Source organism: Peromyscus californicus, unplaced genomic scaffold (genome assembly GCF_007827085.1).
Source record: "Peromyscus californicus insignis strain IS unplaced genomic scaffold, ASM782708v3 Scaffold_4__1_contigs__length_199733344, whole genome shotgun sequence".
Taxonomy (NCBI): domain Eukaryota; kingdom Metazoa; phylum Chordata; class Mammalia; order Rodentia; family Cricetidae; genus Peromyscus; species Peromyscus californicus.
The window spans coordinates 175,361,396-175,379,464 of NW_026294562.1; the positions used below are offsets into that span (position 1 = coordinate 175,361,396).

At 52.2% G+C, this 18,069-nt stretch overlaps 1 protein-coding gene across 1 annotated transcript; it reads right to left on the reverse strand.

The window, feature by feature from the left end:
* Positions 1-378: 378 nt before the first annotated feature.
* Positions 379-18,002, reverse strand: Gys1 (glycogen synthase 1). The gene is made up of 16 exons (XM_052761239.1): positions 17,671-18,002; positions 15,989-16,170; positions 14,471-14,662; positions 13,278-13,463; positions 12,865-13,009; positions 10,857-10,974; positions 10,402-10,522; positions 9,507-9,613; positions 8,424-8,483; positions 8,256-8,334; positions 6,335-6,448; positions 5,602-5,728; positions 2,852-2,947; positions 2,597-2,760; positions 2,003-2,083; positions 379-1,871 (listed from the first exon to the last, which is right to left on the reverse strand). The coding sequence occupies exons 1-16, from the start codon at positions 17,786-17,788 to the stop codon at positions 1,545-1,547; spliced, it is 2,217 nt and encodes a 738-aa protein (XP_052617199.1). The 5' UTR covers positions 17,789-18,002; the 3' UTR covers positions 379-1,544.
* Between the last annotated feature and the right edge of the window lie 67 nt (positions 18,003-18,069).

Consider the following 18,069-nt stretch of genomic DNA (forward strand, 5'->3'; position numbering starts at 1 on the left):
TCCAGATCCTCCGCTGTGTACACCAGTGACTTCCATGTCAGCCGCTTCCCACCTCAGGTCACCGAAGCATCTTTTCCACTTGCATCTCAAATCTAAGCAGTCAGATTCACCTTTCCTGAAGAAAAGCACTGGGATCTCAGAACAGTAACCCAAAGCTTTCCACAGAAGACTGGAGCAGGCAGGAGCACAACTAAAACCAAGAGGAAGCCGGGACTCCTGGTATTGTAGTGCCAGCTCTTAAGAGGCTGAAGGCAGGACCGCCGTGAATTTGAGCCACCCCGGGGTATGTGCCAAGAGCCTATCCGTAAAAATTAAACTTAAAAATAGAGAATTGGGGAAGGAGGGAGACCCACCAATCAAGAGTCCAGTTACACTTGCAACTCTTAAATACAGGTATATTTTTTTCATCTCTGAACACACTCCAATCACACGCCTTCTGCCCTCCCCCTCCAAACGCAAACCAAGAAAGGCCTCAGGCCAGACACAGCACGTGAGGGGCCCGCCCATTCACAGAAGCTGGGGCAGGACAAGCTTGCAGGCAGAAAGGCCTCGAGGTACATGTGGGGCTTCAAGAAGCCAGTTGGCTCCTTGTTTCTAGATCAGGAAAGGGGACCGGGGTGCAGCACAGTGACAAGACTCCCGATTTGGCCACTGGGAGCCAGAGCCCAGCTGTTTCACAGTAGGCTGGGCAGTTAGTTGTGGGGTTCCTGGAGGGGACACCAGACCAAGGGGAAGAATAACCTCTGGTCCAACTCTGCATGCTCCCTTGAAGAAATGAACATGACATCCGGGGAGAGCAACCTTGCAGCCTGTCCGGGCATCCCAGTTGTGGGTTGAAATGGAGGACCATAAACATTCTGACCTTTGCTTTGCTGGATTTTGAGACAGTCTTTCATGTTGCCCAACCTAGCCATGAACTAACTCCCTACGTAGCAGATGACCTTAAACTCCTGGCCATTATACCTCTACCTACTGAGTGCTGGAATTACAGATGTGCACCACCACACCAGGTTTAGGGGGTGCTAGAGCTAAATCCCAGGGCTTCGGGCATGCTAGGCAAGCACTGACAACTGAGCTACCTTTCCGGCCCCATAGTCAACTATGTTAATCCCTGAGGTGTCCTAACTCTGAACTTGGCTGTCCCAGTTGCAGGGAGGCCGCACAGATTCTAACAGGTGGTTCTGAGGGCAGGCCTGCGCATAGCATCCTCTGTATGGCTGTAGGATCAAACGAAGCCACAGCCTGGAAAACAACACACCAGGTGTCCCAAAACCTCTGGCATTGAAGAACAAAGGCAGATTCCTGGCCTCTGGGACCCAATCTAAGCCAGAGCATAAAGAATGTGTTCTGCAATTCGAGAAAGGCACAGCGGAGTGGAGTGTGGGGACTCCCAAGATCGGAGCCGAAGGGCTGGAGTGTCTGAACTGGGCTATGGACCACACTGGTAGGGGTCTCACTCGGTCTGGAGTGGTACTCGGGTACCCTCCCATCTGTATAGGCCCCCAGGAGGGACGCAGGGCAGGCAGGGAGCCGGGGAGAGAGGCTTAGTTGCGCTCCTCGCCCACGGAACTGGTAGGACTCAGGGGCTCGGAGGGCGTGCTGAGTGAGCTGGAGGGTCCAGTATCCACTGAGTTGCTTCTCTTGCTTCCGCCAGTGGAGGAGGAACAGGAGGCCCGGCGTGGCCACTCTGGTGCTCGGATGTTGCGGCGGTCCTTGGCAGCCTCTTCTTCCTCATCATAGCGCTCACCGTCTTCCCCCAGGGGTCCATCCCGGGGCTCTTCCTCATCCTCACTCTGGTGTGGGCTGGAGTGTCGAGACAGTGAGGGCGATGGCGGCACGGAGGCTGGCCGTGGGTAACGGTAGCCCTGGGTCTGCATGCCCCGGAGCAGGCACAAAACAGAGGGAATGGATGCCACCTCAGTCCCTAGAGGTGTCCGCCAACCAACCGAAATCAGTCCCAAATCAGCCCGTCCCTGCCCGGCATTGGCCCCGCTTCACTTACAGCATCTACCTCATGGGGCTCATAGGTGAAATGATCCGGAAAGGCCTTGGCCAGAGCCATGTGGCGTGCGGACATGTAGTACTGGGCAGAAAGAAGAGCAAAACGCGTCAAGGACAGAGGTTACACTCAAGCTAGTGGCAGATAAATCCCAGCCACTTTTTTTTTTTTTTTTTTTTAATTTTTATTTTATTTTTTTTTTTTTTTGGTTTTTCGAGACACAGGGTTTCTCTGTGTAGCTTTGCGCCTCTCCTGGAACTCACTTGGTAGCGCCTTTAATCCCAGCCACTTTTTGAGACAGGGCTTCTCTGTGTAGTTTTGGTGCCTGTCCTGGATCTGGCTCTGTAGACCAGGCTGGCCTCGAACTCACAGAGATCCGCCCGCCTCTGCGTCCTAAGTGCTGGGATTGATTAAAGGCGCGCGCCACCACCGCCCGTCCATCTCCAGCTCTAGCCCATTTGGGTGACTCCAGCAGTCTCTCATTCTGGTCCTGCTACATGTCCCCTTCCCTCTGCTCAGTGACACTGGAGCCTTTAGACACACCAGTCAGATGGCTACAGAACCAGAGGAGGCTAAGGAAAGGGAAGTGGGTCATACCCGGCCTAGGTACTTCCAATCCAACAGGTCTGACAGCCGCTCTGTGCGGTTCCGCTGGATGATGCGCTGTCGCCGGCTCTGCTGACAGAAGCTGTAGAGGAAGGAGGTGAGCTGTGAGCACGAATCATCCAGGCTGCGGAACCTCCGATCCAGAATGTAGATGCCTACAGAGGCAGAGATCAGGGTTTATTAAAAAAAAAAAAAAAAGGTCTGAATTGTGGGCCAGGCCCCATGCTGTCTTCCGTTCGCACTGACCGTAAGCTGAGGGGTCTGCGATGTGTTCTTCCATGAAGCAGCCAAAGCCAGAGAGGTTGGTGGAGATGCTGGGGATGCCCATGACGGTGCACTCCGCTGGAGGGCCAAGAATGGGAAATGCAAACTCAACTGGTCTTTCTCTCCAGCCTGCCCCGCAAGAGACGCCTCTACACTGCCACCTGCTGGCACGTGGGCCAAGTGCATTCCCACTGCACCCGCAAGGGTGCTGAGGGGTCCCCACATTTCTAGAAGAGAAGCTAAGAGACTCAGAAAAGTGAATCTGCGAAAAAGTCCGTGATGAAGAGGATATTTATTTATGGAACACTAGCGCCGGGCTCACATAAAGAACTTCACTTAACCGCGGGGCGGTGGTGGCGCACACCTTTAATCCCAGCCCTCGGGAGGCAGAGGCAGGCCTGGTCTACAGGGAGAGTTCCAGGGCAGCTGTTACACAGAGAAACCCTGTCTCAAAATAAATAGACAGACAGACAGACAGACAGACAGATAGAACTTTACTTAACCGCAACAACATTAAGATACAGTGTGTGTGTGTGTGTGTGTGTGTGTGTGTGTGTGTGTGTGTGTGTGCCAGAGTATAAGCTTTGGATTATTACATGGCCATAGGTTGGTAGTTTTGAAATTTTTTTATCTTTTATCTGTATGGGTGTTTTGCCCACATGTATGTAGTGCCTGCAGAGGCCAAAAGAAAATGTTGAATCCCCTGGAATCCAACTAGGATTTGAATATAAGTCCTCTATTTTATTTTATTTTTGGTTTTCTCGAGACAGGAACTCACTATGTAGACCAGGCTGTCCTCAAACTCACAGAGAGAGATATGCCTGCTTCTGCCCACGGGGACTGGGATTGTATACACCACTACTTCTCGCTTGGTCAGTGTTCTTAATTGATGAGCCATCTCTCCAGGCCCTATTGTTTGAGACAGGGTCTCATGTAGCCCAGGATGGCCCTGATCTCACTAGGTAGCCAAGGATGACCTTGAACTCCTAATCCTCCTGCCTCTGCATCCCATTAGTTAGCATTACAGGTATACACGCTAGCTGCTGGTTAGTGGTTTGCTTTTGAGGGAGCCCAGGCAGGCCTTGAAATGATGACTCTCCTGCCTCAGCTTTCCCAGTGTGCTACCACACCCAGCTCACAGTCTGTTTCCACTAGAGGTAAGAAAAGATCTCAGAGTGAGATATAATAATATATATAGTGATCCCAAGGCTCAGTGAGCGAAGGCAAGGACTGCCATGAGTTCAAGCCTAGGCAACAGAGATCCCATGATAGAACAATGCTCTCCAGGCATAACAACCATTATTATCTTCATAGGGCAATGTGGTGACTTTCAAGACCGGGCCTGCTGATGCGCCCCCACAGAAAGAGGGGGTGGGGCATTACACCTCTCTGGAGATTCTAGCCACTCCTGCCAACATCTCCTCCCAGATCTATGGAATCCTGCTCCAGCTTTCCTTGGTCTTGTGGTCTTAGGAGGTCCTACAGCACAGAGTGTGGGGGGAGGCCCCATCTCGGCAGTCACGGAGATGGGTGAGACTTACTCTGTGATATACCTGCTTTAGAGCTGCCCACACACCTTTGAGTAATCCCTCACCCAACCCCTGTAAGGAAGAGAAATAATAATTCACTGGGTATGTGTGAGAGAGACAGATACGTAGACACAGACAGACACAGAAACACACATACACACACACACAGATTTGATGAACATGCCTATAATACACTAAAAAGATAGAGGTAGGAAGGTCAAGAGTTCAAGGCCATCCTCAGATACATGTGAGCTTGAGGCCAGCTTGGGTTTCACAAAACCCTGCCTAAAAAACAAAAATAAGCTGGGCAGTGGTGGCGCATGCCTTTAATCTCAGCACTCGGGAGGCAGAGATAGGCGGATCTCTGTGAGTTCGAGGTCAGCCTGGTCTACAGAGCAAGATCCAGGACAGGCACCAAAACTACACAGAGAAACCGTCTTGAAAAAAAACCAAACCAGCCGGGCGGTGGTGGCGCACGCCTTTAATCCCAGCACTCGGGAGGCAGAACCAGGCGGATCTCTGTGAGTTCGAGGCCAGCCTGGGCTACCAAGTGAGTCCCAGGAAAGGCGCAAAGCTACACAGAGAAACCCTGTCTCGAAAAACCAAAAAAAAAAAAAAAAAAAAAGAAAAAGAAAAAACCAAACCAAACAATAAATAAATAAACAAAAAAAAAAACCCATAGTCTCCTCCCCAATGAGGGCTAATTATACCCCAACTCAGAGCTCAGGGCTGAAGAGAGGTGTGGAGAGGAAGTCAAAAGGCGTTGGGGACCAGGGGAGGAAGTTCAGCTGGTAGAATGCTTGCCTGGCGAGCACAAAGCCCTAGTTCTGACAGCCACCACTGTAAAAACAGGACGCAGTGGTGCAGGCTGGTAACCCCAGCACTCTGGAAGTGGAAGCAAGACGATCAGGAGTTCAAGGCCAGCCTTGGCTACACAGCAGGTCTGCGAGCACTGGGGACAGTCTTGCTCATCAGCAGCTCATGGCTCTGAGGGGTTACACACCCGCACACTGGAGATGAGGTTATTAGTGACAACCACTGGGAATGAACACCAGTCGTCTAGTCCTGAGCCCCGTCGACTTCTGTGTCTCAACAATGGACACGGGGACAGGATGGGCTGTTACCACCGTCCCTCAACTGAGGAGCCGTGTTGCAGGTTCATTCCGGACCCCGGCGCTCGGCCACCCTCACGTCTGCACTCACCAGGCGTGTATCCCCAGGGCTCATAGTAGGAGGGGAAGACCCCAAGGTGACAGCCACGGACAAACTCTTCATAGTCCACTGGGAGGAGAGGGCTTGTGGAAGAGAGGAACTCTGGGTGAAAAATCACCTGGCAATGGAAGAAAAGGGCTTAGCTACTTCCTAAACACCCCGAGTAGTCCAGAGAGGGGACACTACTCTAAACATACACAGCAAAGTGGACAACAAGCCAAAGACCTCAACTTAATTCAGTTGGCCTCAGAAGTCAAGGTTCTTTCCAAACAGTGCATATGGTGGTTTGAATAAAAATGGCCCCCATAGGCTCATAGGGAGTGACACCATTAGTAGCTGTGGCCTTGTTGGAGGAAGTGTGTCACTGGGGGCAGGCTTTGAGATCTCAGAAGCTCAAGCCAGGCTAGTGGCTCACTGTCTCTTCCTGCTGTCTGCGGATCCTGATGGAGAACTCTCATCTACCTCGCCAGTACCAAGTCTGCCTGCATGGCTCTATGATTCCCACTATGATAATAATGGACTAAACCTTTGAACTGTAAGCCAGCCCAATTAAATGTTCTCCCTTATAAGAACTCCTGTGACCATGGTGTCTCTTCACAGCAATGGAAACCCTAAGACAGTACAGTTGATAAACTACAGAGACAAGAAGCATGATGCCTAAGGACAACCCTTTCCCCCGGCACACCCACCCCACCACCCGACCCAACCACGGGCCAGCCCTCACCTTCACACGGTCAGCGCTACTGTTGAAAAGGCCAATTCGGCGAATAGTGGTCAGGATGGGGTCTGAGGAGTCATCTAGCATGTTGTGGGTGCACACCGGGGGGAAAGACTGCCGCTGTAGAAATCACAAGTGGGGGGGGGGGGGGTCAAGGGAGAGACAGGCCATTTGCTGCTTGCTCCTGGGCCATGACGACACCAGGGTTCTGAAGATGCTACCAACAGAGGTCAACAAATTCCAGACTAGAACCCAGCCTTTTCCTTTCAACTATTTTGAGCAAAAACAAAATGACAAAAAAATCCAGCTAAACCGAGACAGAGCTGGTGTTAAGGCACTCCGCAGATTATGAGGAAGTGTCTGTATTCTGTTATATACCTTTGTCTGTCCTTAAAGGAACCCCAAGGAACCTTGATAAGATGGACGCAACCATGTGACTTTACCATCATCTTCGTTGATGTGACCATGTAACATAAACCAGGATGGCAGCAGAATGCTGGCCCTGCCCCCCTCCCCCCCCAAAAAGGAAACCCCAAGGAAATTAGACGCTCCCAGTCAAGCCGTCCAGTGGATCACTTCTCGGTCTCTTGGCTAAGATCAAGTGAGGCAGTCAAGTGGACCGCTGTGTCCATTTGAGAGCAAGGTGTAGGGCAGCTGGGAGTTGTAGTTTTCTTATGAAAATTCATCCCCTGCCCCCAGGAGTCACAGCTGCAACACAAAGATAGATTGATAGGAAACCCGAGACCTTTCTACCCTGAAGAATTCTTTGCAACTGTTACATCATCTCATTAAAGGGCACACACATTGGTGGTGTATGAGGGCCACAAACTCCGACTCCAAGCAGTCCCACGTTAGCGTTATTCATGTATGAAGCAGCTGCCTCACTTCAGAAATATTTTATCCAAAAGTGCATCCTACCTCAGTAGTGCATGTTAGCTGTCTAGATCCCCAAACTCAGCCTCACCAATGCTGACTATAGGCACCAAAGTCCCTTGACCCCTGGAAATAAAAGAACTCCAACTCCCAGAAGCCTCGGGGGCAAAGGAAGTCAGTCATACAGTGCAAAATGAAGTTCTCATTTTGTGGGCCACATCTTCCTAATGTTCCCCATCCATTTAATTCCCACCCGAGGAATCAGAGGGTTCTGTGGGAAGTAAGACACAGCCACATGGTGATGCACGCCTTTAATACTAGCACTCCAAAGGTAGAAACAGGCAGATCTCTGAGTTTGGGGCCAGCCTGGTCTATACAGAGTGATCCAGGGTAGCCCAGGGCTAAGCAGAGAAAACTACTCTTCAAAAACACAATAAAATCCACCACCAATACCACCAACAAAAATTTCTCTTGGGCTATTTCAGTCTACTAAACAGCCCTTCCTCGTCACCTGTCTCTGACCTAATAAGAGCCATGACTAACAGATAAAAGCTTTTGGGGGGTATCAACTTAGCGCAACCCCAGTTTTCACCAGCTAAGACTAGAAATGTCACAGACAGCACCTTAGGTCTATGATGGCCCCTTAGCTGAGATGCCCCCCTTTGCTGCTCCCCTCTTTACCTGAGGTCTCCACCAATGTATTTTAAAAAATACCTTTCATTATTACTTTCTTTGTACTGTTATCATAAAAAGTCAAAAAATTGTTATCATGCTGGTACATGGTGCTCCAGGTGACCTGAGTCTGTGTTCCTGGTCCATAGTCACGCTTGGCTCCAGGATAAACTCCGTCTGTCTCTGTCTCTCTCTTTTTTGGTTTTTTGAGACAGGGTTTTCTCTGGCTGTCCTGGAACTCACTGACATTCCTGTTGACCTCAGAACTGGACCCTTGATAAAGGGCCACCCAAGAAAACAGAACTCCCAGAAACCTGTGAGGCAAGAGGCCCCAGGAAATGCTGGGAATGGCCAGCACTCTTCTCAGGGGTGCTGACTGTACCTGAGTGGCAAAGATGGCTCTCTTCATCATAGTGAAGTCCTCCTTGTCCAGCATCTTGTTCATGTCTGGGAGGTTCCCCCTGCAAGGGACGGGGACACATTTGACAGTGAAGTGATGGGACAGGTCAGGTTACCAATAATGGGAAGAGAGCCAAGGCTGAGCACTCACACTAGTAAGGATTCGTAAAGCTTCCTCCCGAATTTCTCCTTAACTGTATTGGCTGTGTCCCTGGAGGGGAGAGAGAAAAAATACCACATACACACCAGCTACTATTTACTGTCAGGCTTTGGAGCAACAGAGAAACTGAGGTCTGGTAGAGAAGCCATGCCCTGGGGGGGACTTCAAATTGGAGGAAGAGGCCGGGAGAACGCTTGAGTTCCTTGAGATGCATCACTGAGGACAGGTGGCCTTTCCTCTCTGGCTTCAGTGACTCATCTATGAGATGAGTGTAAAAATAGCATCAACCTCAGGAGTTGCAGAGAGCCTGAGAGGTCAAAAGAAAGCCCAGCCACTGAGCCTTCCAGAATGTCAGCTATTATTAGGATTCGCATGAATCTTGGGCAGTGACACTAGGGCCCTGTTTTATAAACAAGAGGAGTAATATTCTGAGAGAGGAACATCTTGGCACACACGTTCGGAAAAGACTATCACCCTGCTGTCTCATGACTTACAACCCTCCCAGGGCTGCAGCCCACGTCCTCGCTGGGACACGCTGACCCAGCCACCCTGGACCCCTCTCCTCTTTCCCCTCTTTCCTCTACCTGCCCCCTCCATGCCCGGGAAGCCTGGCGCTTAGCCTGACCTTGGACCTCTGACCCTCCCGCCCCCCCTTCCCAAGGGTTGGGATTAGAGAAATGGAGCACCAGGCCGGCACTCTTCCAGCTGAGCTGTATTCCGACCTCTTCCTCGCTTCTCAAACATGCTCAGAACAGCGCCCACCACATGGAGATACTCAGAGACTGGTGGACAATGAACGGATGGCTTCCGGAGAGCAGGGAACAGGCTCAGGGAGGCTGCAGTGGCTCGGCTAAATAACAAGGAAGGCCACAGCTGGTGGCAGGGCAGAAACTTTACTGTGGATGATCTGCTCCAAGCACATGCTCACACTTGTCCAGCCAGGCCACATGCTTTAAGTGCTGACGTCACTAGGAACGGGTGTGGCATCCTGATCATGTCAGAGATAGGCACAGAGAGATAAGCCCAAGGACACGGTAGGTACGGACCCCCAGGGTCTGGCCAAGGACTGCTCACCACAGCTGTTTGCGCACGGCTTGGCCCTTCAGGGTTTCCACGTTGAAGTTGTTGGTCCGGGCCGGCATGATGAAGAAGGCAACGACGGTTTGCTCACTGCCATTCACCTGGGACAAGGAGCAGAGGGATGTCAGGATGCTGGACTCAACCATGCCATCGCTGCTAGGAATTATGGGACTTCGGATCTCCTTTTTTTTATAACAATATAAGGAGATTAAAATCAAAGTTTCCTGCATAGATAGGTGCTTTAACCACTGAGCCACACCCCAGCCTCTCATTGGGGGATTCTAGGCAGGGGCTCTACCACTGAGCCACACCCCTAGCCCCTCATTGGGGGATTCTAGGCAGGGGCTTACCACTGAGCCACACTCCAGCCCCTCACTGGGGGATTCTAGGCAGGGGCTCTACCACTGAACCACACCCCAGCCCCTCACTGGGGGATTCTAGGCAGGGGCTCTACCACTGAGCCACACCCCCAGCCCCTCACTGGGGGATTCTAGGCAGGGCTCTACCACTGATCCACACCCCCAGCCCCTCACTGGAGGATTCTAGGCAGGTACTCTACCACTGAGCCATGTTCCCAGCCCTGTTTTTATTTTGATACAGGGTCTCAAAACTGCCCAGGTTGATCTTGAATTCATTCTGTAAAAAAAGAGCTGACCTTGGATTTTTGATCCTTCTGCTTCAGGGCCCCCCTCGCTGCCCCCCCCCCCATCCCAGGTATTGGTATAATAGGCATGTGCCACCAGACCTGACTTCTGATCTTTCTGGGTTCCTATGCTCTGCTCCTATCCAAGGGTTTCCATAACCACCTGGTAGGTCTCTGCTCTCCCCGGCTCCCTGGCTAGGTACACATTTTTCTCCTTTAGCTCCCCCTCCATGGACCAGGCCTTACTCTGAGCAGATAGTTGAGCCGGGCCAAGGCTTCCAGGAACACATCAGCTCCCTTGTTGGAGAACTCGTAGCGGCCAGCAATAAAGAAATACAAAGTCTTATCTAAGTTGAAGTCCAGGTGCCTAAAAATAAGCCACAGGAAGAGTGAGGCAAGCTCCCAACCCTGCTCTGAAAACTACAAACCCCAGAAGCCTCAGGGCTAAAGCATTTTTTACAATGCACAGGTAACAGCGGGATACATGCAAGTTGTAGGATTCCCGCCTTAGATGGATATTTATTTAATACCCAACTCATAGCTCTAGATATCAAGAATGGAATGGAGAACATAGCTTCACCCTCTCCCTGAGACATGGGAGTCTTCTTTCCTCAGAGCTAGGGTCCTGAGTCCAGCCCTCCTCCATCAGCTCCAGGAGTCTCAACCCCTGGCCCCCTCTCTTAGCCATCTGGCTCACATACCCATAGAAATGGCCACGCACAAACTCCTGGATTCGGGCTTTGCTCTGAGCATGAAGGTTCTGGAACTCGTGCATAGCAGAGAACTTCTTCACGTTCAACCCATTAGGGGTCACAATATCTAGGAACCGGGGAGAAGGGCCACATTTCATTCCTCATTCTCATCAAAGTCACTGATGCCTACGGGAAGGGAAAGCGACTTCCCCGCTGTCCCGCGGCCCCTTCGTGAGCTCAGCTCCGTGTGACGGACTCAGCTCCGACACTTGAGCCTTCTTCACTTTTTATTTTACTTTTTGGATTTATTCCTTTTCTTTTGTGTGTATTGGTGTTTTGCCCGCTTGTACAGCTCTGCACCACATGTGGCTATGTTGCCTGCTAAGGCCAGAAGAGGGTGTCAGATCTGGAAGTGGAATTACAGACGGTTGTAAGCCACCACGTGGGTGCTGGGGATTGAACCTGGGTCCTCCAGAAGAGTAACCAGTGTCCATGTACGTGGGAGCACGCACACATGCACACAGACACAGACACACAATTGAATAAAAAAATGTTTTTAAAAACTATGCAGGGAAGAAATGGCTGAGCCCCTAAAAGAAGCATGAAGATAGACAGTGTATTGTGGCCAAGTGTGAGGGAGCATGCTAATAATCCCAACACTGTGGAAACTGAGGCACTTCAGTAACTGAATCCTCAGTTTAAGACTACCCCAGAGAGCCGGGCAGTGGTGGCGCACGCCTTTAATCCCAGCACTCGGGAGGCAGAGGCAGGCGGATCTCTGTGAGTTCAAGGCCAGCCTGGGCTACAGAGTGAGTTCCAGGACAGGCGGAAAGCTACACAGAGAAACCCTGTCTCAAAAAACCAAAAACAAGAAAAAAAGAAAGAAAGAAAAAAGAAAAGAAAAAGACTACCCCAGAGTACATAAGTGAGACCTTGGCTGAAGAAGAAAATAAAAGAGAAAGAGAAGGTATATCTTGGGAGAAGTGGACCAGTGGTATTTTTAGTTCCTAATTCAGAGTGGGAGAAGGACAGAGGAAAAGCCACACCTCCCAGAGTCCCTGAGTACATCAGATCCCCACGGGGTCATCCATCTGTAGGAGTTGAGGTACTGACAGCTATGCTTATGAAAATACTAACTTAACATTTTATAAAAAAGAGGTCCTAAATCAAACCCACAGCATTCAATGAAAGCTGGGCATGGCGAAGTATGCCCGTAACCCCGGCACTGGGGATGGGGGAAGATAGGTCGATCCTGGGAGCTTAAATAGCCTCAGCAAAATGGAAAACTCCAGGTTCAACGAGAGACCCCGCCTTATTAAAGGTGTGGGGAGGAACGGCCCAGCAGCCAAGCCAGCCTACTGCTCTTGTAGCAGCTACTCTGGGTGGTTAACAGAGCCTGTAACTCCATCTGAAGGTCAGGACCCAAGTCCTCTTCTACCCTCCGTGAACATACACATGCACACACACACGCACACACACACATGCACACGTGGGTGCACATACCCCCCCATATATACATAAGTAAAAATAACATAAACCTCTAAAAAATAGGTAGATAGTCACAGAGAGGACACCTGCCATTCTCCTCTGGTCTCGACAAATACAGGCATGGAAACATAAACTGGTATGCGCACACACACACACACACACACACACACACACACACACACACACAATTACAACAAACCAACAAAAAAAGTACAAGCCACATCAGGACCTAGGGCAAAGTTGAGGAGTATATGGGGCAGGAAGAGCACACCTAATTTCAACCTTACTTTATTCAAAAATAAAGCCCAGTGTATTTGCATTTCTTTCAGAAGATCGGCATATATTAGCCACTTGTGAAATGAGAAAAAAAAGGAACTATAGCTCCTATTACCCTCCAGGACACAGCCAGCCAGCTTCATTTACAAGTCACCATCTCAACCCAGGACTTAGGAGAGTTGACGTTCTACTCTCCGTGGCTTGGCATGTTCCCTTACCTCATCCACGCGAGGGACCACAGCTCCGACCCTACCTGGCTTCCTCTTGAGGAGGTGCTGAGCCTCAATGGCGGTGATCTGGGACACAGTGGTGAAGACGTGAGCACAGTGGGCGGCCGCGCGCTCCATGCAGTAGCGGTGATAGATCTGTCTCTCGCCTGCTTCTTTGTCTACATTGAACTGGGCAGGAAGGGGGGGGGTCAGGGTAGAGGACTGCACAGGACTGGGGTGAGCCCCAGGACTGCACTGACATCCTGAGGGAGACTGGGACCGGCAGCTGGACTCTGAGAACAGGGTCTGGGCTGTTCTTTGGGTTTGAGGGAGGGGGGCCAGGGGCTGCCCTGTGTCTGATGGCGGAAGGGCTGGGAGCCTGGGCTCTACGGAGCGTGACTCTGCCAGAGCTCTGGGCTGTCATGCAATACTTGTGTCTCCCATGCTCCCAGCTCACATTCTCCAGGTTGTTGTAGAAGTCCACGGCACCAGCACACAGATAGCGGCCCAGCAGTGTGGCATGGGTGGTGAAGATGGTGGCCACTGGCAATCGCCGGGCACGGCACAGACACAGACCAACGCCTGCCAACCATTCATGGAAGTGGGCAACCACGTACGGCTTCTCTTCGCTCTGGGCCAGGAACTATGGGGAAAGAGGGACAGGGTCACGGTGTTTCCACATGGCACAGAGGAATCCCCAGCACGGACAGACTAGGAATCAGGGGAGAGGTGACCACTGACATTATGCACACAGCAGGCAGCATTTGCAGAGACAAGGAATTAAACTCAAGTTAGGTCAACCAGCTGACCTCATCCTCAGGAGTTGTTTGTTTGTTTACCAATGTCTGAATCCTGGCAAGGTAGAACTGGAAGGACCAACATGTCCATGTCCCTAAGTCCTGCTCACAATTCCAGGACACTTGGTATTTTAATCAGGGGTAGTAAAATTTTATGGGTAAAAAACGTCCAGAATTCTTTGAATCAAGTAGCTCCTGTTTGTCCTAGGGCATTGTAGCTAAGTTTCCCAAAACCTTTTTTTTTTTTTTGTAGGGGTGTTTCAAGACAGGGTTTCTCTGTGTAGCTTTGGAGCCTGTCCTGGAACTCACTCTGTAGACCAGGCTGGCCTCGAACTCGCAGACATCCACCTGCCTCTGCCCTCAAGTGCTGGCATTAAAGGCCTGCGGTGTACCACCACCGCCTGGCTAGTTTCCTAAAACTTTTAAAAACTCTAGGATAAGGGGAGTGGTGGAGCAGCCCAGATTCCTGGTTCTGAAACCAACTCAAGATCCGTAAGCACCAAGAGTCCCCTCCAAGTGCTCAGACGCACTCAATATCAAGTAGACAGCAACTCCCAGAATTCCTGTGAACCGGCCTGCTACTGACAGGACTCCCTGGAGGCAATGCCTTGGTGTGTTTACACCTGGAAGATTAGAGAAAATGAAGCCGAGGTTGGCTCTTCTGGGCTCTGAGGAAAGAAGCTAGACTCCTGGGCACTCATGTCCCCCAAACCATGGCCATGACCCTTGGATTAAAAACCCACAATTCCAAGAATGCCCAGGGGAAGCCCACCCTCTGGCCCAAGAGGGAAGGATGAGAGTTTGAAGTCTGGGTAGAGAGCACCAGTGAGGCGGGGTCTGTCGCAGGGCCTACCTCACCCAGGAACCAGGTGGTGAGGAAGCCAAACAGGACAGCGTCATTGGCCTCACGGTCGTACCAGGGTACCCCGATGTTGCAGGTGTCCCAAAGCTCCCCCTTCCAGCGCTCCAGGGCCCAGGCTGAGGCCCCCACATCCAGGAGCACCACTAGGGGTCCCCCCTCGATCAGCCAACGCCCAAAATACACCTGAGAGAGAGGCAGAGGGAGGTTCAGACAAGCCAGCCTTATGTCTCACCCACTGCCTTATCCCGAGCCTGGTCCTGAGCTCAGCCGGCTCACGCTCCCCGCCCCCCCCCCCCCGCCCCCATTTGTGCCCGACAGAATTGCAGCCCGCCACTTTCTCCTCAATCTCCTGTTCTGTAATCACACATCTAACAACTTTCCTACCCATTGCCACGTTCCTAAAACTCGATGTCCCTCTGTCCCAAGCCAGCTTGGTCCTGCCAGAGTCTCACTGGGGTACCCCTCCCCCGCCCAGCTGTTGTCTGCCCTTTTGCTGGGAGGGGTCTATTATTAGGAACAGCTGCCCTAGGGGAGGGATGTGGCCGCTCTGGGGTCCCGTAGGGACATGGTCTGGCCTGACTGGATGCTGGAGCCCACCCCGCCCTGCACCTGTCTGTCTTCCAGTCCCTAATTTTGTGACTTCCGCCTCTCATGGCCTCTCTCCAGAGGACAGACACACCTCTTTAGGCTCTCTCCTTCTTCTCACCTGCCCTCTGTTTTTCTCTTTATGGCCCTCATCTTCCTTCCTTCCTTCCTTCCTTCCTTCCTTTCTTTCTTTCTTTCTTTCTTTCTTGTTTTTCAGGACAGGGTTTCTCTGTGCAGCTTTGGCTGTCCTGGAACTCTCTCTGTAGACCAGGCTGGCCTCAAACTCCCAGAGATCTGCCTGTCTCTGTCTCCTGAGTGCTGGGATTAAGAGTGAACACAGGGACCGTGCTCCGCAGGGGCTCTACCACTGAGCCCCACCCCTAGTCCCTCATTGGGGGTTCTAGGCAGGGGACTCTATCCCGAGCCACACCCCTTGCCTCCTATCATTAGTCCCTGGCTCGGCTCTCTCAGACTCTATTCCCCGCCTCCCCTCTCTTCGTCAATAGTCCATCTTTTTGCTTGTCTGGCTGTTGTTCTTTATTTTATTCATTTATTTTGAGACAGTATCTTGTTATGGTCCAGAGTGCTGGGATTACACATAACACCTGGCTCTGGCTATCTTGCTGTCTAGCTCCAGCTTGTTTCTACCCTGTGGGTCTGAGTAGCTTAAATCCACCTGCATCCATCTGACGTTTCACAGACATCTGGTACCCCCCGGCCCTCTTCACCAGATCCCATACCTGTCTATCACTTTCTTCCCTAGGTCTGCTGGGAAAGCGCTACCCACTGTATCCATGCCTTCCGGTTTCCATTCTACTGTCTGTTGCTAGGCCCCTGCTGGCAGGTCATGTCCGTCCATTCCGTCCGCCCCAGACCCCCCGGCCCGTCCCGTGCCCCCCCCTCCCCCCGTAGGCTGTGTCCCACCTTACAGCCCTTGCTGTTCATGGAGTCCAGAGTCCTCTTCAGTTCAGGCGTTGGGGGCTCCAGCAGCTCCACCTGGGTCCTCACACCCTGCTCCGTGTATGGTCCCACTAGGTAGTAGTTGTCACCCCATTCATCCCCCGTCACCTTGGCCTTCGTCTGCAGCACAGTGTAGATGCCGCCCACTGTGGGCCAAAGTGCAAAGGACAGACAACCCCACCATTGGTCCATAGCTTTGAGACCTGCCTGCGGGGTGACGGGACAGGAGACCAGCAGGAGCCCAAGCTTGGGAATCAGAGGAGGTAGGGGCTGGGGCTTGCTTGGGTCATGGAGAGCAGACCGGAGGGCAGCCCTCCTGGGTCTAGTGGAGAAAGGATGTCGAGGGAGGAGCAGGCTCCAGTTAGAATCCTGGTCCTGGGACAGGAAGGGCTCCTAGTCTGAGGGAATTATGAGCTGGGAGAACAAGGATCGGAGACCCATGTTCTCTCTCTGTTTGTTTGTTTGTTTGTTTTAGTTTGGTTTTTCGAGACAGGGTTTCTCTGTGTAGTTAGGAGCCTGTCCTGGATCTCGCTCTGTAGACCATGCTGGCCTCGAACTCACAGAGATCTGCATGGCTCTGCCTCCTGAGTGCTGGGATAAAAGGCGTGCGCTACCTCCGCCCTGCTAAGACCCAGGTTCTAAACTCCCAACTTTCAGATGTACTGGGAAGAATGGTACATGGCCCCATTTAGCTTCCCACAGTTACCTAAAGGAACCTGGAATTAACATTCCTCACCTCCAGGGCCCTTGACTATGCTCACTCAGGGCTGGGCCCTGCCCCTCCTGTGACCCCACCTCAGATTTAGGAATCTGGGTCTTCAGCTTCTTCATCTGGAACCAGCACCCTGGCAGTACACAGTCCTGAGTCTGCCAGTTCCCACCATGCTCGGAAACTCAGTCTTTTTCTCCCCCAAGATTCAGAAAATGAAAACTTTGACCTACACAGCCCAGCTCCTGGGGATTCCAACCCAGCCTCCTCACGAGCAAGAAGGCAGTGGTCCTAGACCCCCATACACACAACTGGGGGCTGTGGGTTCCTCCCATTCCAGCATGCAAGTGACCTGGGCCATAGGGAGACACCGCTCCTCTTAGGAAGCCATGGCTCCGGCCCTGGGCTCCTTCACAGCTCGGCATTCAAGTTCCCAACTCTTTCCTACCTTGGATCTAAGAATTCTAGCCCCCCACCCCCATCTTTACACTACAGTGGTCAGGTCCGCCATGCTCCCTGAAGAATTCATGAATCCCAACTTTTAGGAGCAGCTCTTTCTAGTCCACAGTCACATCCTCTGGACCATAGACCCAAAAGCTCCAACGCCCGCCAGGGTTACATGCATCAGCTCTTCCCCTTTCAGATCCCAGGTCTCTCGGCCCTCGAAAACCTCCCTCCAAGACCCAGGAATCTTTCTCTGAGTGCCTTCTCCCCTAGATCGCAGGACCTGAAGCCTCCTTCCATCTTAAGAGTAGTCTCTTGTCCCTTCCCCCCAGGGCCTAGGACGCCTACTCTCAGAAGGACACAGAAGTCACAGGCGCTTTTCACAGGACCCAAGCGTCCCCCCACGGCAGCTCTGTGTCCGTATGAATCAGAGTTTTGGGCCCCCATCCTCGACTGCCCTCCTCGGTCATGGGACCGAGGCTAGCGTTCTCACCCTTGTTGGCCACCTCCCAGGCCACCTCGAAAAGCACTGTGTTCTCCGGGTCGAACTCATCTTCCCAGTCTTCCAGTCCTGGAAGCGAGGACATAGAGAGACTGCGGCTGAGAGGCATGGCTGCTACGAGCGGGGCACTTGGAGCACCAAAAATGGAAACCAGAGAGACCGGCTGGGGATGCACCGGACTCGGTGTCCGGCCGGGTTAGCGGGTGTCCCACGGGAAGCTTGCAAAGCACTCCGCTTCCTATTGCACGACCGCACCCCCGCCCCGGAGCGCTCCTACTCAGGTAGGCAGCGCGGCGACACTGAGTGGGGCGGACAGCTGCAGTGAAGCCTTGCGGCCGCCAGGAGGCACTGCCCGCCCTGCTGGTCTAGCACGATTGGTCCGCGTCTGGG